Raw genomic sequence first — 19,757 nt, 5'->3', positions numbered from 1 at the left:
ATTAAGCCTCATATATATATAATTCTTATTACTCATCCTAATTAGGCTAATTTTACATTCCTTTAGAACAGAGATGGAGTGAGTGGGGTCTTGTGTGTCAATTTATTGGGTTTGACCTTACTTGAGTAGTTTTGTTTGTTTCGGTTTGGATTGGAGTAGAAATGCATGGCAGAGCAGTCTTCAAATCCACAAAAGTGATAAGGGTTAAGGAGGCCCAGCAAGCTTTAGAAGAAGTAAGGCTAAGGTCCCCTACTCCTGTCATCAAAAGCTCCACATTACAATACTCTTTATGCATTGATGTTCACGTCCTCATATATTACCAACCACAGACCCTAAAGTTGGTTCCTCCATATTTTTGTTGTTTTTTAGTGCTTTCTCATCCATGATAGAAGATCCCATTTTGATTATTAATCTTATAAATTACATATGTGATATACTTAATTTATCTCCACATACCTTCCCAATATATTGTAGAGTTTGGATCTTCTACTTATACTCTATGTACTAAACCTTATGTGAATACCAAATTCTTAAGCTTAAACCTTATATATCAAAGTGTATTTTGATTCTTGAGAACCTTAGAATCAAAGTTTGAGTGTTAAATGGTTTTGGCATGAAAACTTTAATTTGAAGGTCAAATGGATTATCAAATACAACAATATTATTGGAATGTATATAGTGTGGCATGTAGAAATCCAGCTTATGTTGCACATTTATCAAAGATGTAAGAAGAAACATAATCCATGCATATATTTATTTATGGAAGTTGTTCTAGCTACAAAATAAAAGTTGAAAATTCATGGAATATTATGCCAGAAATGTTTATATAAATTCGCTATGAAAACCAAGATAAAGCTTATGTTAATTAAACAGACACAATGAACACTAATAAATATTTAACTCTAGAATAAGATCGATCTAATGGGTCACATCGATCTCTATTAATGCCATTTGGATTTTTTTGCACATAATTAACCAAGTTCTTGTAATCATATGTGAGCAAAAGCTTTGTTACAATCTCTAACATTCAAATAATAATGATAGATTCAGAATCTTCCAAAAAGATAGAGCTTAATTAAAATTGAATAATAGAAAAACAAGTAATTTAAATTATATTTAATGATAACAAAGGTTACTTCTAAACACTCATGACATTGAATCAAATCTAGGAGCAGGAGAAAAGGACTAGAAAAATAATGGGTTTGATGACAAATGAATCCTACATTACAAACATGCATGATATAAGGGCAATGATCAGTCCCAAAAATCTAGACAGAGAATCCCTTCATCATAAAAATTTTCCTGTCAAGTATCATTGAAACCTTTTTGTTGGTAATGACATAAAGCAATGTCTTTGTGTTCTAAACATCATGCTTGATAGATTATTGGTTCGAAGTAAACATACTAAAAGAAACCAAGGATCAAAATGATGAATATATATGTTTATAATGATCAAGGCTAGGAGAGGGTAGCATGCAGCTGTTATATATAATGTATATATGGTTCAGAAAAAAAGAAGGGGGTAATAAAGTACAACACACTGCCCATCATCATTGCCATCATGAGGGGTCTCATTCATATCTTAATGCAAAAAAAAGCTTCACATGCTAACAGAATATGTAACACTACAAAGATCATATAGTACTCCTCTTTTGGAGATAACAAATTAAAGATACACTACTCTCAAAAAAGGATACATTACCCAAATACACACTCCCTTAATTAACATTATAATATATATGATCCTCTCTATTTAATTACATTCTTGTAAATAATCTTGACACAAGTAGATTAGTGAAGAAGTGTCGGGAGAGGGATCGAGAGAGAGAGAGAGTATCTTTTGGCAAAGGAAGGCCAGCACACATTGTAGAATAGGTAGGGTGTGCTTTAATTTTCTTTTCTCTTTATTTTTTTAATATTAATTAAACATTTTCTTTTATACAAGGTTGGGTTGTCTCCCATGCTTTTCTACTAGCAGTACTTGAGAAACCAAAGCCAACCCACCTCCTCTCTTCTCTTCAAAAACGCACCCTATTCTTCCCTATTTGCATCGCATTTGTTCTTGAATCTCTCGGTATTCCCAGAGCCCCCTCTGAGAGAAAGAGAGAGAGAGAGAGAGAGAAAAAGAATGTTCCAACAACACAAGAAGCCGTCAACTATGAATTCCCATGACAGACCCATGTGTGTCCAAGGGGACTCTGGCCTTGTCCTCACCACTGACCCTAAGCCCCGCCTCAGGTGGACTGTCGAGCTCCATGAACGCTTTGTCGACGCTGTCACTCAGCTCGGAGGACCAGACAGTACTACTTCACCTTTGCACCCTGAATTTCTTGAATCATATCTTTCATGCATATTTATAAAACATATATGCACTTCCTTAATAATTGTGTTATATATGCTCATAATTTGTTTTGTTCTTTTTATGTGTTAATTTTCAGAGGCAACACCAAAGACTATCATGAGGGTTATGGGTGTGAAGGGTCTTACACTTTACCACCTCAAGAGTCACCTCCAGGTTTTGCATACACAACAATTTTTCAAACTAATTGATCTTTTTCTTTACTTCACTTTTACAACATTCCATTTTTCGGGGTCGGCTTGACAAAATTTATTTCTTCTTTTTCTCTCTTTTCCTTCTTTTCATTATCTACCTGAATAGAAATTCAGGCTCGGGAAGCAACCTCACAAAGAATTTAATGATCACTCCATTAAGGATCATGGTACGTATGAAACGTTAACTCTTATTCTTTCTAGGGTTCTTCATAGTTAATTTGGACTGCTTTATCTTCATTTTAACAATTTATAGTTTTTTAAAACAAAATTATTGACATAACTAATCTTGGTTTATCAATTCTCATGATCATGGCAGCATCTCCACTAGATCTTCAACGAAATAGTGCTTCTTCTTCGGGAATGATAGGCCGCAGTATGAACGAGTATGTATTTATGAATTCTTTAATTTGATTTTTTTCTTTTACTTTTTCAATTAATCAAGATGCAGTTTATATATCAATGAAGGAGTTACTTTTATATTGCTATATAATTTCTTTCTCCTTTTAACGAAAAACATCGATGGCCTAAGTGCATCCTTTCATGCTTTGTTTGGGGTCGGCTGGGGTTTCGGATTTTCTTGTGGAATATATGTGAAAAACTGTATATAACAGTAATAATTACCACATGGTTGATGCAATTAGGATGCAAATGGAGGTGCAGAGAAGACTGCATGAACAATTGGAGGTAATTTATAATTATAATTAAACACATGCAAAATAAATTAATTCATGGATGATCTTCTTCTTCATTTTAATTAATATATATTATATAATAAATATAACAGGTCCAGAAGCACCTTCAGTTGAGGATTGAGGCTCAAGGGAAGTACATGCAAAGTATATTAGAGAAAGCCTGTCAAACTCTTGCAGGTGAAAACAATATGGCATCTGCAGGGTTAAGCTACAAGGGTAATATGGGAAATCAAGGTGTTAATCCTGGTGACATGGGAAATCTGAAAGATTTCAATTCTCCTCTCAACTTTCCATCATTTCAAGACCTTAACATATATGGAGGTGATCACCTTGATCTCCAACACAACTTGGACAGGCCATCTCTTGATCATCATAGTTTTATGCCAAACAATGATAACAATATGTGCTTGGGATCAAAGAAGAGGCCTAGTCCTAATAATTATAGTGGTAGTGGTAAGAGCCCTTTGATTTGGTCTGATGATCTCCGGCTTCAAGACTTAGGAACAGCTGCTTCATGTCTTGGACCTCAGGATGATCCTTTCAAGGCATCAGATCAGATCCAAATGGCACCATCGTCAATCCAAAGAGGCACGGAGATCGATTCAATTTCGGACATTTACGAATCAAAGCCGTTGATCCAAGGTGATGAGAAGAAGTTTGAAAATAAACTTGAAAGGCCTTCACCGCGGAGAGGAGCGCCACTAGGGTCAGACCGGATGAGCCCCATGATCAACGCTGGTGTCCGACAAGGAAGAAATTCCCCATTCGGGTGAGGCCCATCTATAGGTTTTGAAGTATGAAGATGAGAAGGATCTAGGGTTTTGGTCATGAAGGTTAGCAAGTCATCACATTAGGGTTTCAATCTACTATAAGTATGATAAAATGCCATGCATGGCGAACCTATAAAAGTTACATTGTTAATTTTATCAGTACATTTGTAACTTAGTGTGATCCCTTGTAGCTTCTTGATACTTAATTTTCACATTCCCATGCAATATGTCATGGAAAATTGATCTAGACATGAATAAAATTAATATTGCTCATGACTTATATATAGCAAGGTGCATGCAACATTCCACAATTTTGTCTCACTATATATAGTACTGTTACTACTGTATATGCGCGCAGGTTTTTCTATTAATTTGTTTAGCAAGTATATATATGATTGAGAAAGAAAAGTACTATGCTAGAAAAAAGAGAAAGAAAAGTACTATGCAAGTTAAACAAAATTTAATTTTTCACTATTTAATTAATTAAGATTGTGCCTTACTTGCATATGTTAATTTCCAACTTTTCAAGCCTGATAATTAAGGGAAACCTTTATGTCTCCCATAGGTATTTAATTACAACAGTTTAATTCCATACAAATTTTACTATATATAATTTTCAAGAAAAAAATGTATTACCATTTTGGTGGTAATACATTGTTTAGTATTGAACTCTAACCATATATCTGACATGCATGCACCCATTTGAAGTTATTATGAGATCTCAACTTTTTTATTCTCTCTTTTTTCATCTTTAATTATAATTTTTGTACATGTTGTTAATTGTTAACCCTGGCAAATGTATATATGGTCAATGTGATTTGAAACAAGTGCTGCTTTTAAAGTTAGATATTGGTCCAAGTTTGTTAGTCTTGTTATTGCAGACAAAACCATTGGGATAATTAAAAAATGTACAGACTATAACCCCCAGTATAGAAAAAGATAATATAGGGAACACTTGCTGCCTTACATGAAGCAACGAGCAGTAAAGTACGTTAATTAAAAGAAAATTTATTAATTATTAACAGTGAAACAATTCTCAATATTAATTTGGCACAGAGAGATATCTACAAGGGTTTTTGATATATATATATATATATATGCTCCTTTTGTGGGATGAGGAAGAATTTTCTACAAGAGAAACCGACCAACAGTATCTATCTTTCATGCCTTTCTTTTACTCTTTAGTGCTTCACATTCCTAGCTTGGGTGTCAAACAAAGAGGACAACAAGTGTACCTCTCATCATCATTTTCCTTTACTACTCAGCAAGAATATATACATGCCTGACCTCATCCTCTAATTAATTAATACAATTAATTAACACTACTGCTTACAAAGTATATTACTAGGAGAATGCCCAATTAATTAGAAAACAACCTTCTTAATATGTTGGAGATATATATAATATATATATATATAGTGCAGGAAACTCTATGGTGTATTGGATAATGATCGATGCATGGATGATATTTGTGTAATCAATTTCCAATTACTAATTTATCTCCAAGGATTGTTATTTAAGACCCATATAAATATGTTATAACAGGTTATTAGGCACCTAGCTGCTAGCTAGCTAGCTAGCTGATCTCTTTCTCTAGGTCTAGATTGGGTAATAGATCCATGCAGTTCAGTGCAGAGATCAGGGTTGTCTTTTAAATGGTTGTGGAAAAAGATAGTAGTGGTGCCACTACTACCTGCTGCAGATCGAGACCACCTTTATTGGTTGCAGAGAAAATTTAGGCACTGCAAGTTGGCAGGAAAGCTAGCTCCCCCCTTTGATCTCCACACAGACAGACACTAGCAAGTACTCACTCACTCACTCAAGACTTCAAGAGAGAGAGTGAGTGAGAAAGAAGAAAAGATAATAAAGCCTAAAGGGAAGGAAGAATACAACGCACTCCCACGCGTGCACATATCGAGGAAGCTTCTACCTTTATTATGTAGGTAGTAGTACTAATGCACAAAGTTAAAGCTACTGGGGTACTACTACTACTTCTACTCTAATTGCATCAAAAGCTGACGATGATGATGATGATGATATATGCATATATATATATATGCATGGCTTACTGCATGCAGCTATCTTAGTTTTAATTTATTTATATAACATTAATTTTGCATGCAATTGTGTTGATATATTTATACAGAATCATGATCACCTTATGATTAATTATAGTAATTAGGATGCTGTCATTCAAGGCACATCCTTCCATGCAAATGCAAATCATTTGCAGTCCCCCAATATAAGCATACTTTGGATTCTGTTACGGACACTCATTTCACAACTTTAGGTCTCTTAGTAAAGAATTTCCTGCATGCTTCTTTCTTACAAAGTATACTCCAGAAGCTTCTTTTGTCCGCCCTCCACCCCCCTCTCTCTCTCTCTCTCTCTCCCTCTCTCTCATATTTTGACCGGCCCCAAGCTAGGTTAATCAAATTACGTTCTACAAGTTTAATTAAAACTAACCTAGCTAGCTTATGAAAATGCATGGCGCTCTTTTGTATCATCTTCCATGCAATTTAAAGTCTCATTCATCTTTTGGCCAAAAAAAAAAAAAAGTCTCATTCATCTTTATTTTGCGTTAGATGCTGTGTGATTGATCGAGTGTATGGTTTTTTATGTTAATTTTTTAAAAAGGGAAAAAAAGAGACAGACACATATTACAACTTTTGTTTAGTATAGTATAGATGTCTAATCTCTAATTCAGCTTTGATAAAAACTATTTCCTCCAAAAGGAAAAAAACTTTGATAAAAAATAATTGGTATTTGATATGGGATTGGCACAAATGAATTTATCTATTTAGGAATTGAATCACGATTTTTGAAAAAGCCACACAATATATCCTGGAGGTTAGCTCATGCTTGCCTTTCATTTTTGAGGTCACGACTGGCCTCTCATATTTTATTATTAATTTGATTTTAAAAAAAAAAACTATCTTTTTCTTTTTGAGAGGAACAACAATATTTTTCAATTATTTTGTGAAAAAGGTAAACTTGTCATTAAATATTTGATGTTACATGATTTACATCTTAGGTGTGGAGATCAAATTTATTGATATGGATAGAAACCCCTTTAGTCATTTGGAAAGAAAACTCCTAATATGGGCCCGAGAAGCACTACAGCAGGCTTAAACATGGGCCCCGTGGGTTTCATAAGTGGGCCTAATTTGAGTGATAAGTAAAAACTCTCTTTCCTGGGGGTGGACACTTGTTACTTGAAAATGACAGAGAGATGGGCAAAAAGATTAGAATCAATGGAATCCATTACCAGGCCCACGTGTCTAACGGAGCCCAACAGTCTACCTTGGGCTACACACTCCAAAATAGAACTAGACCTGGGCTACTGACTACAGTGTTGTATCTTTGGATAGGAAAAAAAAAAAAAAAAATCATGTTAGTTTCTCATCCATGCAGTAAGAATTTAAAGCCAATCATATTAGTGACACATTTCTTATCAGTAAATGAAGTACAAATAAATTCCCTAGAATAAAGGCGAAAAAAATGAAATAAATAAAGGCGATTTCCAAAACAATGCATTAGATTAGAATACAAGACCCCCTTATTCCATATATCCCATCCTAGGATTTGTCATTTTGAGCTTAGTGACATGAAAGCTAACTACACATTACATAATACACTTGAAGAAAAAAAAAAAAAAAAAAAAACCCCAAAATATTACACCATATCAACGTGTACCCACCACCAATATTTTTGGTAATTAGACAACAAATTAACATCCTAATAATTAATTAAGGTCGATGATCAGTTTCAGTCGAGTACGTTAATGATGATCATGGAGATTGTCCAGCACTACTATCAAATATATCAGCAGGAGCAATGAAATAGTCCATGGAAAGCCCTGGCACATTAAACACAACATCATCAATGCTCCAAACCTCTTCCATTCTAGTCCTTGTGTACTGCATGGACAGCTCACCGCACCTGAACACTGTGGCGATCGAACGGCCTTGATGGGCAATGAGCACGCCACCAACATCCCTGTAATCTGCTATGCTGCTGCCTATGGTGGTCTCCCAATACACAGTTTCGTTTTCTGGGGTTTCGACCCTGGTGAGGTGTGAGTCCTCCAAGTAGATGAGAAGGCCACTCTTTTGGCAAAAATACCCGTATAATGCATGCCTGATCACTTCTGCGGGCCCCTCGCTTCGTTCCATCACAGCCGCTCGATCGGCTGAGACTTTTAGGACAAAGCAATCATCATCACCTATTCTCTTCTCCCCCAAGCATTGTGCCTTGGCAAACAAGCTTGCTGTGCTCTTTGGGTCTAGGCCCTGCAAAATATAAGATGCTTGATCAAGTTTATGTGTGTTTATATATATATATAGTTCAAATATAAAGATTAAGCGAATTAATGGTAGTTAATTATCCCAAATAGTTTTTTTGGATGTTTAATTCTTTTATTTATTTGGGAGAGATGGGTTTAAACTTTAATTCTATTCAACATTATGGAGAGAATTACAACTTAATACCTGGTTAACTGATTTTGGATGGTTCATATCCTCATTCTCATCTTCTAGAAATTTCTTTACTACCCTTTTTCCTTAGTCACATTATCTTCTAATATTAAAAGTCCTGATGTTACTTTATAAAGAAGACAAATGTGAATGGTTTTCATATGGGTAGGCGGTTGACAATTGATAATTGACGCAAACTTATAGTAAATTTTTGTAGTAATCAATTCAGTCATTTATGTACATGTGAATGAAACAAGAATACGTGAAGCATGTGTCACAAAAGCAATAATAAATATTAGCTAATATAATTTTGTTTTTCCAAAAAAAAATATTTAAACTAAAAAAAGAAGAAGTGAAAAACGAAAAAAAAAAAAGAGAAAAAAAAAAAAGGGTAGCCATAATGCACTAGATCCGGCAGCATTCACTAAAGTGCAAAAGCAAAAGTTAAAGCAAGAAATAATAGAGGAACACTTTAGTTCAGGCTGTTCAGCATATGTGGTAATCCCAAGAACAAGATGTAACATATATATGATCATAGATGACGTAAGGACTGCAATCACGTGCCATTCTTAACCCTTTCAAGTGTTCAAAAAAAAGAAGTGTGTTGGGTAAAGCATGGGACAGTTTCTCTATCAATGTCAGCCCACATACCATTTTATTGGGATTGTGATTTGTTCCTCAATCTCTATCTTTGTTTGGTAAAGAACTAAAGGGTATTTGGAATAATTGAATACTAGGGTTCTTTCTCTTTATGGCTTAAAAGTTAAAACCACAAAATTCGTTATACTTATGCCCAAAATCAATAAATGCATGAATGAATAGCATATGCATGTACATGGTGATTGAGACGAATTTAATAAGTCTCTATTTCAAGAATTGTAGCAATCTATATATACTCTGGCTTAATTAAGTTTAGTGCATTATTGGTGGTATGATTGTGGATTTAATTAGTACCTGTATGATGCGGCGCAACGGACGTTGGGGACCTTTGGCAGCATGAGTACCAAGCCAAGGAGTATGCCTCCAAACCGTCTTGCCATCACTACCAGCCACCACCTTGTTGCCTCCAACAACCAATTCCAAAGACCACATGCCAGGCAGCATTTGCCAAAGAACAAAGCACCCACTTTCCCCACTTCTTGTTCCCAAAGTCTTCACATTTCTCCCTGCAGAAACCTCTGTTTCACAGCAAACCATCTTCACTGTTCCACTCGCATACATGTTTTTGTTGCACTTCTGCTGCTTTAAACACCCTGTGGCTGCCAAGTACTGCTGTATAATGTAATGCGCTATTGAAGTTTCCTACATAATAAAAATCAATTAGTACCAACGATCTGTGGTAAAAGAATTGATTTGAGAGTAGAGGATGTAATAATTTGATGTGGGCTGTTCTTACAAATGGGATGTCTTTTATGTGAAGGATGTGATGGTCAACTGGGTCACTGGGTTGTGGAATTGGTGCTAGAGGACAGCCCAACACACCAAGCAAGAGCCTTAAATCTTGTCTTTTGGCTGGACTAATAGTACCACTTCCATAGCTTGGAAAATTACTACTTCCTTGAGGAAGACCCTTTTGTACTCGAAACCATTCACGTATGGCTTCCCAAGAGCTCTCTTTTTTGCCTCCTTCTTCTTGCATTTCAGGGTCTGGTCCTTCCATGAGTGGTGTCAATGGTTGAGGACACCATATCTGCTTCTTTCTCGCCTTTGAACCCATAATGGTTTGGTCGAGATGAGGATCGAAGCTTGTTTTTTAACAAAAAGATTGGAGTAAATGAATGAAATGAGGTTAAGGGTTCATCTGAGAAAGGCCATGGCTGTGAGGTTTTTTAAAGAGAGAAAAAGGTGGAGAGGGAGATAGATATACGAATTGTGTGGGATAGAGACAAAAGAGACAGCTTATCTGTCCAACGGCAGAGGAATGGTATTAAAATAAAAAACACACTCTCGCATGTTGGCCTGTCCATTACTTTATTCCTCTTTCTTTGGGTCTCTCTCTCTTGTCGTTTTATTTCTATGTTTATTATTCTGTTGAGCTGCTCGGCCTAATTTGGATTGGCCTACCCTTTTACATGTCATGAATGGTAAATGACCCAAATGTCCTTTGTACAAAATGAAGATGTCTGGATCATAGAATTCCAATGGGAATTTAAAATAGTGGTAGCTATTGTATTGGTGCTGAAAATTGGATGGATGTTGAAGATGTTTGGATTATATAGTTATGAGATAGGTATCGGTGTGGTCACGACCAATGTGGTTCGAGTACTTCAATACGAGAATTGTCAAGACTAAAAAGCATTTGATATAGTTTTAGTAGGTAATTAGTTACTTTTTTTATAGAACTGAACTTACGTACATAGCTATTATGTAATTTATGTGGAATTGGACTATTTATAGAATAATTCATAGTGAACTTAAGTATGATTACCTTGGTACTATACCTCTATATACTTGTTTGTGCAAAGCCTTCCGACTGCCTAATGGTTGGAACTTCTTTATATTTTCTGGGATGACCATTTAAGAGTGGAACCAAGTTATCTAATATATGTTCTTATTTTATTTAAGACTGTATAGTGAATAGGAAAATTCTTAATGGGCAATATTATTTTACTTGAAAAAATTTGAATGAAACCATCTATTACATATATATTATGATCATTCAATATTACAATGTCATATATATTATTTATTGTAAATTTTCTAAATATTATTATATCATTCAAAGTCGCACTATATACGTGACACTTTTTATGCGGCTAATTTAGAATTAATAAAATCTAAATTTTCTTCTTAATTGTTTAATTTGTTTATTTGAATTCACCCAAGGTTATTATGATAATTTGGGTTCAATTGGTGGCAGGCTGTGCACCCACTTCCATATAGGACAAATCTGCCAAATCTTGTGTAATAATTAATTACTCTGAGACTCTGATTATCAAATCCAAAAACAAGGATCTCATCACATTCACGCCTACTAAGTACTTTAGTTCTCTGTATCTTCCCCTCATCTTTTGATTCCTGTCTCGGTCAAAAACAATAAACACAATTCACACATCCCAATCCAAAGTAGGCCCCCAACACCACTTCAGATTCATACAAAAACGATACCATTTTTTGCTTGATTAGGAGGTTCCAACTTCCAATCCAATCCAATTAACATTAACATCGAGTTCAATTTAATTTGTCAACGTGGCAGGCTATTGAAACTCAGATGGGGCCCACAAAGAGGTGGGCCGAATTGGATGGATATTGGTCCCAGATGGGCAAATAGAAAATAGCAAGTGGCAATTTGGCAAATGGGTGGTGGTGGTGGAAGGTCTGCATCAAATGAAGGGTTTAGGGGAATGAATGAGGTTGAGTGGTGGTGGTGGTGGAGCGGAGGATGGGGGATGTGATGTTTGTTTGGGTGATCTTTCAAGCCAAGTTTGTTCTCTTTGTTCTATTCTGCTATTATTCTATAAGGTTGAGCTGTGACTTTCATTGTTTGTGGTTGGGTAATGGGTTCACAAACCCGAAGCATATTTACATAATAAAACATAACGCCGCATTGATTTAGATCCTCTAGGAATGTTGCACATGTGGTGAATATTCAGGATAATAGGTTTGTCCATCATTGTCTTCACTCTTCAGACTCTTGGATCTTTATTTTTATTGTTTTTCTTTCTCTTGTTTTAAATGAGGAACTTTATGGGCTTTGATAAAATGCGCAAAGTTGATGGACCACTGTCCATAGCTTGAAATGTTCATGGTTATTGGGCCTGGGCTTGAGACAGGCCGGATCATTGGGGCTTATATATAAAGTTTGGTTGTTTTGGGTCATCTAATTGGACCCGGATCCTCTCCCGTCCAAATTAATAGAGTAGATCCAACATATGTCAATAGGTTTACAATATGAAGGAGATATCATTTGCAAGACCAATATGTATGTAATAAAAATAAGTTTTTTATAAATTATTAGAGTTAGCTTAAGTGATGAAAATAGGTGGAATAATGAATTAAAATTATGATAAGTTTATGATTGGATGCATTCCATTATAACAAAAAAAGAAACAGTCTTTCATGCCAAGCAGGACATCTTGTTTAATTAAACCCTATAATGATCTATTCAAACTTGCAGCCATGATTAGGCTTTGTAGGATGCTAACTATAATCCCCACATGGTGCTTCCTCTCAGTTTTGGCTCTCTAGCTAGTAGCTACTGTTCAAATGAAACAAGGCCTTCGGTTGTCCCAACAAGGGCAAATATGTATTTATCACATACTACTCTTTAACTCTTATATGATCTTTTGCCTTTTGGTTTAGGCAAGGGGACACAAAGACTTGAACTGTGGCCCTATTTGAAAAGCTTCAGCAGGCACTTGATTAATCATTAATTGTCATATGTACTGACAACAAACTTGTTATTTTCTTGTGTTTTCTTAAACAATTTTGTGATAAGGTAATTGAAAATGAAAGTAGATATTTGGCTTTGCCTCCATCCACTGTCAAATCTACAACTCAGAAACTCTGATCTGTTAGCTAACAGTCAATCTCCCTCTTTTGCTTCCACCAAATATGGAAGATCCAGAAACTCTGAGGACCAATCTCCTCTGCTCCACCTTAGATGAAGTAATTGAGCAGAGTGAAGCAGCTAGTTTTGGGTGGAACCACTTCTTGCAAGCCATCATTGTCTCTTTGGCCTCACTCTTTGATGGCCAACAAACCTTCATCAGCATCTACACTGATGCTGTGCCCACATGGCACTGCCTCAATGCCTCCACATCATGCACCACAAGCTCCAACATCTGTGACCTCTCCAACTCTGATTGGACCTGGGATGGAATTTCCTCCAAGACAGTCATATCAGATTGGAGCCTTCAATGCTCAAGCTCATTCATCAGAGGCCTCCCAGCATCATCTTACTTCTTGGGTGGTGTTATTGGTGGGTTACTCCTAGGCACTCTTGCTGACTCCTCACTCGGCCGCAAAAAATTGCTCTTGATCTCATGCATCACTATGTCTGTGCCTGCATTCATTACCATCTTCTCCACAAACGTGTGGATTTACTCAGCAATCAGATTTGTAAGTGGGTTTGGCCGCTCCTCGATTAGTACTTGTGTGCTGGTGTTGTTGATAGAGAGAGTTGGAAGAAAATGGAGGCCTAGAGTGGGAATTATGCAGTTCTTTTTTTTCACACTTGGGTTTTTGTCACTGCCAGCTATTGCTTACATTAACAGAGCTCATTCATGGAGAGCTCTGTATCTATGGACTTCAACTCCTGCGGTCTTTTACTGCATTTTGCTTCATTTCTTTGTCAGTGAGTCTCCAAGATGGCTCTTCATGAATGGCCGCAGAGAAGAAGCCATAGCAATACTGAAAAAATCTGCAGCATCAAACCCAATTGACTTGGAATTGTTGTTCTCTGATACAAGCATGCCCTCTAAGATTGAATCTTCAAAGACCAGTGACCCATACAAGTCAATGAAGGACTTGTTTGCCAAAAGATGGGCTTTAAAGAGAACACTAACAGTTATGGTACTTGGTTTTGGGATTGGAATGGTGTACTATGGCATGCCACAGGGAGTTGGAAATCTAGGTTTCAATATATATCTAAGTGTCATGCTTAATGCTTTGTTAGAGATACCTTCATATCCAATCACTTGCATCATACTAGAGAGATGGAGCAGGAAATTCTCAGTGCTTGCATTTTGTTTGGTAGGTGGGATTTGTGGCATATTGTGTGCAGTGGTAGGCAGTGGCCAAAAGGGTGTTAGAATTGGGCTGGAGTTGGCTTCTTTCTTCTGTGCAAGAACAGCATGGAACCTGATATCTATGTTTACTGTGGAGTTGTTCCCAACTTGTGTGAGGAACTCTGCTACATCTTTGTTGAGGCAATCATATGTGTTGAGTGCTGTGTTTAGCTCAATGTTGGTTTCAGTAGGGAGCAGCAATGGGTTCCTTTCATATGGAGTGTTTGGATTGGCTATATTCTTCTCTGGGTTCTTTGTGGCTTGTTTGCCAGACACTAGGGGCGGAACACTTTGTGATACTATGGAAGAACAAGAACGCAAAGAGAGCATGATTTTGGGATGAGAAATTTTGAATTTTGATGTTAGTTTATGAAATTTTTTGTCAATTAGTTTATTAAAATAATAAACTAGATCTTGCATAATGTGTTTTTTGGGTTAGCATGTGCCCTGCATTGTGGGGGTTTGTTTTTTTGGCCAATGACCTGCATTGTGGGTTGAATTGATGAATTAAATAAATTTTACCCATTTTAGATCAAAATCAATTTGTATTACTCAATCTATTTAATTCATAGCAGAGAGTTTCCTTCACAAGATTTGCAGAGGTTCTCTCCCTTAGCTATCCAATTCGGTTTAAGTTAAATGTTGGATAGAAGTTTAGAAGATATTGAATTCTTAAATGCATTCCTTAGCTTCCCTTGCTAATTAGGCTAGCACCAATGGATGGAGCTAGAATTTTGTTTTATATCATCATAAGGGATTGAATTCTTCACCACATTTCCTTATCTTCCCTTGCTTGTTAAGTTAGCTTCAAAGAAAGGAGCAATGAAGGGGGTTATAGGGCTTTAGGCCCTGTCAGCTCTCCAATATTTGAATTTTCCTTAGTTTCACGCATACGGTATACCCCACTCCATATTGATCATCCATCCAATCTTTGTTCTTAATTCATTCTCAGCCTTCAACTAATTGGTCTTCACTACTAAAACTTAGTTTAGTCCAACTTATAAGATTGACTCTGACTATATTAAATCTTATTTTTATCTTTAAATAAAGAAAAATTGAACTTAAGACCTCTTCAATATTGTGGAGAGAAATATTACTAAGTCACAAATAATTTGCTCGACTATATTAACTTGATCATATTATATTTTAATTAATGTATTTTTAATTTTTTATAACAACTAAACATAATAACATAGGTAACAACTAACAAGTGCATCTAGCCGTAACATAATGTGTTTTTTTTTATTTTTTTATTTGCATAATGTGTTCACATTGTGTCGCATGGTGACAATTTATATTTTGTGAAGCATACTAAAATGACATAATGACATAGTCATGGAGATCATATGGATACAAATGGACTGTTCCTATGGTTTGCATGGTGACAATTTCCATTTTCTTCGTAACTGTGAAAGTTGGCAGTCTCCTATCATCACGCTTATCCCTATCCTCGATTGCCGTAACGATGATCTTGATTCCTCTTATCTCTCTCATTTATCCCTTTTCGTATAAATCGAAACCACTGCTATTTTCGACAATCTCATCGCCATTTTCCCCAATCCTTCTCACTCTCAAAACCCATTTTCTCTATCCAGAACTAATCTCTGCAACAATGGCGAAAAACCCAGTTCGAGTCCTTGTAACTGGTGCTGCTGGTATAGTCATAACTCTTCCAAAATAACTTCATTTTCATTATTCTTTCTCTGTTTGGCTTGTTATGAAAATGTGGATAAAGAAAAGAATTTAATATTCTAGTTGTATGTTTTTGTTTTTGTTGTTGTTGTTGTTGTTAGGAGATCATTAACATTCGTATCTGATTCATGATCCAAAAAACGATACCTTTTCAAAGTCTTAACAAAAACAAAAAAAACCTATGAGTCTATGACTAGGTTGAGATGAATTCTTCAATTATGCCTAGATTTCAGAATATGTTTTCTTCTATTCCTTGGTTTTCCAGGAGACCAAACAGAAGGGTAGGTTCTTTTCTTTGGAATAAGTAGATATTCTATAATTTCTAAATTTCGTGTGGACTTTGTTTTGGTATCTGATTGCCTGGTTGGGGAGGTGTCCCTGTAGATTCTTTGTTTCGTTGATGATATATCTTTCACGTATATTAAGGCATAGGACTAGATTGCTTTGATTTCAACAGGAATTGTTTGTTGTATCTGTTTGTTTTGAGAAAATGGAGAACATTGTACTGCTTCAGAAAATTTTGGTGGCTCTTTTCACTGTTGCTTTCTTTTGGAAGCTTATAAAATACATGTGGAGCTTCTTGAGTCGTATGGAGAAGGAGCCTGTGAGGGTGTTGGTTACTGGTGCTGCAGGCATGCTCAAATTGATCATTTATTCGCCTTTTTTTTTAAAAAAAAATTCAATTTCTTATCATGGTTTCAATTTAAATAATCAAATGGCATATATTCTCATTGCCATAAACCTGTCTTGGATGATTTCCTGAATTTCAAGCTTAATCATGATCTCCAATTTTAGCATTTAAATTACATCTTGCTGCAATTCTGTGGTTAATTTAGATTCTTTGATAAAATTATTTTAATTACCTTGTAAATAATGTCAAATTTTGATGGTATACAACAGGGCAAATAGGCTATGCTATTGTTCCAATGATTGCTAGGGGGGCCATGCTAGGCCCTGATCAGCCTGTAATTCTGCACATGCTTGATATTGAACCTGCAGCTGAGGCCTTGAAAGGGGTGAAAATGGAATTGATTGATGCTGCTTTTCCTCTTCTCAAAGGTATGTTTCTTAAGTGTGACCTTGAATGCTAATTTAAGGCAGATTGATGTTGAATGCTAACTTTTAAGGTAGATTAAGAATTATTACTTTGGAGCTTCTTAGATTTTAAGGTGGTACATGTTTGTAGGTGTTGTTGCTACAACAGATGCTTTGGAAGCTTGTAAAGATGTCAATATTGCTATTATGGTTGGTGGATTCCCACGGAAGGAAGGTATGGAAAGGAAGGATGTGATGTCAAAAAATGTATCAATTTACAAGGCTCAAGCTTCAGCATTGGAAAAGCATGCTGCTGAAGATGTCAAGGTGAGAAGCCCCATGAAATCCATGCTGCTTAAGTTAGATACTTTTTCGAGCTAGAACAACCAGATCTAGGTCCATGTAATCGTAATCATAGGACTACATCTGTTATGTTGCCAAGTTTTGACAAGTATTATTTTACTTTTAGGTTATTATCATGAATGTTTAATTTGATACAGTTTCATTGCTCATACTATGCAGGTGCTGGTGGTTGCCAACCCAGCAAACACCAATGCACTCATCTTGAAAGAATTTGCACCTTCAATCCCAGAGAAAAACATCACATGCCTTACACGACTAGATCATAACAGGGCATTAGGACAGATCTCTGAGAAGTTGAATGTTCACGTTGCTGATGTAAAGAATGTTATCATCTGGGGCAATCACTCTTCAACTCAGTATCCTGATGTCAATCATGCAACTGTCACCACTAGCGGTGGAGAGAAACCTGTCAAAGAACTTGTGGCTAATGATAATTGGTAACTCTCAGTTTACTGACCTGTTAAATTTATATAAATCTTTTTGAAATGTTCAAATTAATTGGATTTGTAGCAATAAAATTGAGTATTTTGGGAGTTTTAGGAGGTAGAATCTCCTCTTCCCTCAGAGAAAGAGCAATTGATCATCTACCAAATATTGATGGCAAAAGTGCCCCAAGAGATTAAAGGTTTTATTTGGATTATCATAATCCTATTAGTTGATATCTTGAGGGCATCAAAGAGGCCTATGGCCAACTACGTGATATAACAAAGATGAGGACACGTTATAAATAGCTTAGTTTGTGTTGGACCTTGTTAGGATCTGCCTTAACTTATTTTGTTGCACTAATATGCTGTCATTTCTTGTTCTCTAGGTTAAATACCGAGTTCATCACCACTGTGCAGCAACGTGGTGCTGCCATTATTAAGGCTCGGAAACTATCAAGTGCACTGTCTGCTGCAAGTTCTGCTTGTGATCATATACGTGATTGGGTTCTTGGGACTCCTAAGGTTTCTTGTCATCTTTGTCAGTATTTTCTTCTGCAAAATTAATGGTATTTCTGAATATTCTATCCTACTATAACATTTCTTTGTTGCTTTAAATGTCATTCAGGGGACATGGGTTTCCATGGGTGTGTACTCTGATGGTTCTTATGGAATCCAGCCAGGCCTCATTTACTCTTTTCCTGTTACATGTGATAAAGGACAATGGTCAATAGTGCAGGGTAAGTTATAATTCTGTCCATTCACCATGTCATAGTTGTTATCTTCCTTTACATAACAACTCATCCTCTATATGAAGCTATTTCAGTGCATTCACCATTTCGACTTTGCTTTATTTCAATGCATGCAGGACTCAAGATTGATGAGTTCTCGAGGGGAAAGCTGGATGCAACTGCACAAGAGCTCATTGAGGAGAAATCATTGGCCTATTCATGTCTCAATTAACAATATAATGAACTTTTCTTTCCTCAGATAATAATAATGATAGGGGATTCAATAATCCATCAAATAAAGGAAGAACACAGATCAGTTCTTTGTAATTGTAGACAATTCAATGTGGTTTGTTATCCAATGTTAATGTTGTTGGGTTCAGTTTGTTCATCACAATCCATGCATGATGCTCAAGTTATTTTATTGGTAATTTTACTTGATTAAGGGTCTTTCTTAAGGGTTTAGATGCAAGTTTGCATTTTTAAATACAGAAATTGCCCTACTTACTAATTTGGTCGACTGGCTTTTCCATTGTTCTGAAATACTAAAAGAACTAAAAGTTTCACCAAAGGTCTCGTTTCACTTGATTAAAAGGAAGTTAACGAATCCCCTTCCCCTGCAACGTAGGGTTTTATCTAATCGGAAGTAAGAACAACCTCCTGTTTTGATTAATTTGTAATTATACCCCTCCCCCTTTTATCCCAATCCTTTGTCCCTCTGAATTTGGAGACCATAATGTGCCAAAATTTGTTGATCTTGCTTTCTAATTTGATGTTGGGTTCTGATCATGTCAAATATTTTATTTGGGTCATTTTTCGATGTTGATTTTAATTTTTAATTGTTAAAAGTGTTACCCTCTGTTTGTGTTTTGACTCTGGAGTTCATTAAGCTGGTATGTGTCTAAATACATTTTGGGTTATTCAATGTTAAATCTCATTAGGAGATTATATGCTCAAATATTAGACCACAGTGGAAGGCCTTTGGGGATTATATGTTCAAATATATTTTGGGTGGAGAGAAACTTCCTTACAATAGGGTTATGGCTGATTTGGTATTTCAATCCAATAACATGATGATACATATGTTTTTAGAATTCATCACATAACAATTTTTTTAATTTCCAGATATAATCTCTCTTTTGGGATGCCAAGTCAGCCCATATTCCTATTATAAGTAAGTTTTTCTCTCTTGGGTCATTCGAATATGGAACTTATTGCATGAACTGATATCACTCTGTAAATCATGAGTAGGATAGTCGACCACTAGGGCACTTAAACCTAGTATTTGTGTCTCTTAA

The 19,757-nt window shown here is 35.9% G+C and overlaps 3 protein-coding genes and 1 pseudogene across 5 annotated transcripts; 3 read left to right on the top strand and 1 right to left on the bottom strand.

The window, feature by feature from the left end:
• Positions 1-1,992: 1,992 nt before the first annotated feature.
• APL (Homeodomain-like superfamily protein) lies at positions 1,993-4,288 on the top strand. Its single transcript, XM_086241717.1, has 6 exons — positions 1,993-2,300; positions 2,439-2,515; positions 2,660-2,720; positions 2,870-2,936; positions 3,195-3,237; positions 3,338-4,288. The coding sequence occupies exons 1-6, from the start codon at positions 2,129-2,131 to the stop codon at positions 4,016-4,018; spliced, it is 1,101 nt and encodes a 366-aa protein (XP_086097843.1). The 5' UTR covers positions 1,993-2,128; the 3' UTR covers positions 4,019-4,288.
• A 3,249-nt stretch (positions 4,289-7,537) lies between these two features.
• On the bottom strand, positions 7,538-10,352 carry LOC147297552 (C-type mannose receptor (DUF620)). Its single transcript, XM_086227462.1, has 3 exons — positions 9,887-10,352; positions 9,445-9,792; positions 7,538-8,307 (listed from the first exon to the last, which is right to left on the bottom strand). Exons 1-3 carry the CDS (start codon positions 10,205-10,207, stop codon positions 7,807-7,809), a joined length of 1,170 nt encoding a protein of 389 aa, XP_086083588.1. The 5' UTR covers positions 10,208-10,352; the 3' UTR covers positions 7,538-7,806.
• A 2,650-nt stretch (positions 10,353-13,002) lies between these two features.
• On the top strand, positions 13,003-14,680 carry LOC147297551 (organic cation/carnitine transporter 2 pseudogene; annotated as a pseudogene).
• Positions 14,681-15,604: 924 nt separating this feature from the next.
• Positions 15,605-18,831, top strand: LOC147297550 (malate dehydrogenase-like). Of its 3 annotated transcripts, none has more exons than XM_086240831.1 (7): positions 15,605-15,874; positions 16,812-16,970; positions 17,098-17,273; positions 17,469-17,746; positions 18,121-18,256; positions 18,360-18,471; positions 18,600-18,831. In XM_086240831.1, the coding sequence occupies exons 1-7, from the start codon at positions 15,685-15,687 to the stop codon at positions 18,692-18,694; spliced, it is 1,146 nt and encodes a 381-aa protein (XP_086096957.1). In that variant the 5' UTR covers positions 15,605-15,684; the 3' UTR covers positions 18,695-18,831. The 3 variants fall into 3 exon arrangements, with proteins under 3 accessions (XP_086096957.1, XP_086096963.1, XP_086096959.1); XM_086240837.1 differs by lacking the exon at positions 15,605-15,874 and adding an exon at positions 16,393-16,534; XM_086240833.1 differs by lacking the exon at positions 15,605-15,874 and adding an exon at positions 16,393-16,543.
• Positions 18,832-19,757: the final 926 nt, after the last annotated feature.

The sequence above is a fragment of the Dryas octopetala genome, chromosome 1 (genome assembly GCF_963921425.1).
Source record: "Dryas octopetala chromosome 1, drDryOcto1.1, whole genome shotgun sequence".
Lineage (NCBI taxonomy): Eukaryota > Viridiplantae > Streptophyta > Magnoliopsida > Rosales > Rosaceae > Dryas > Dryas octopetala.
The sequence above is the reverse complement of the archived record's forward strand: the minus strand, read 5'-3'. Positions and strand labels throughout refer to the sequence as shown.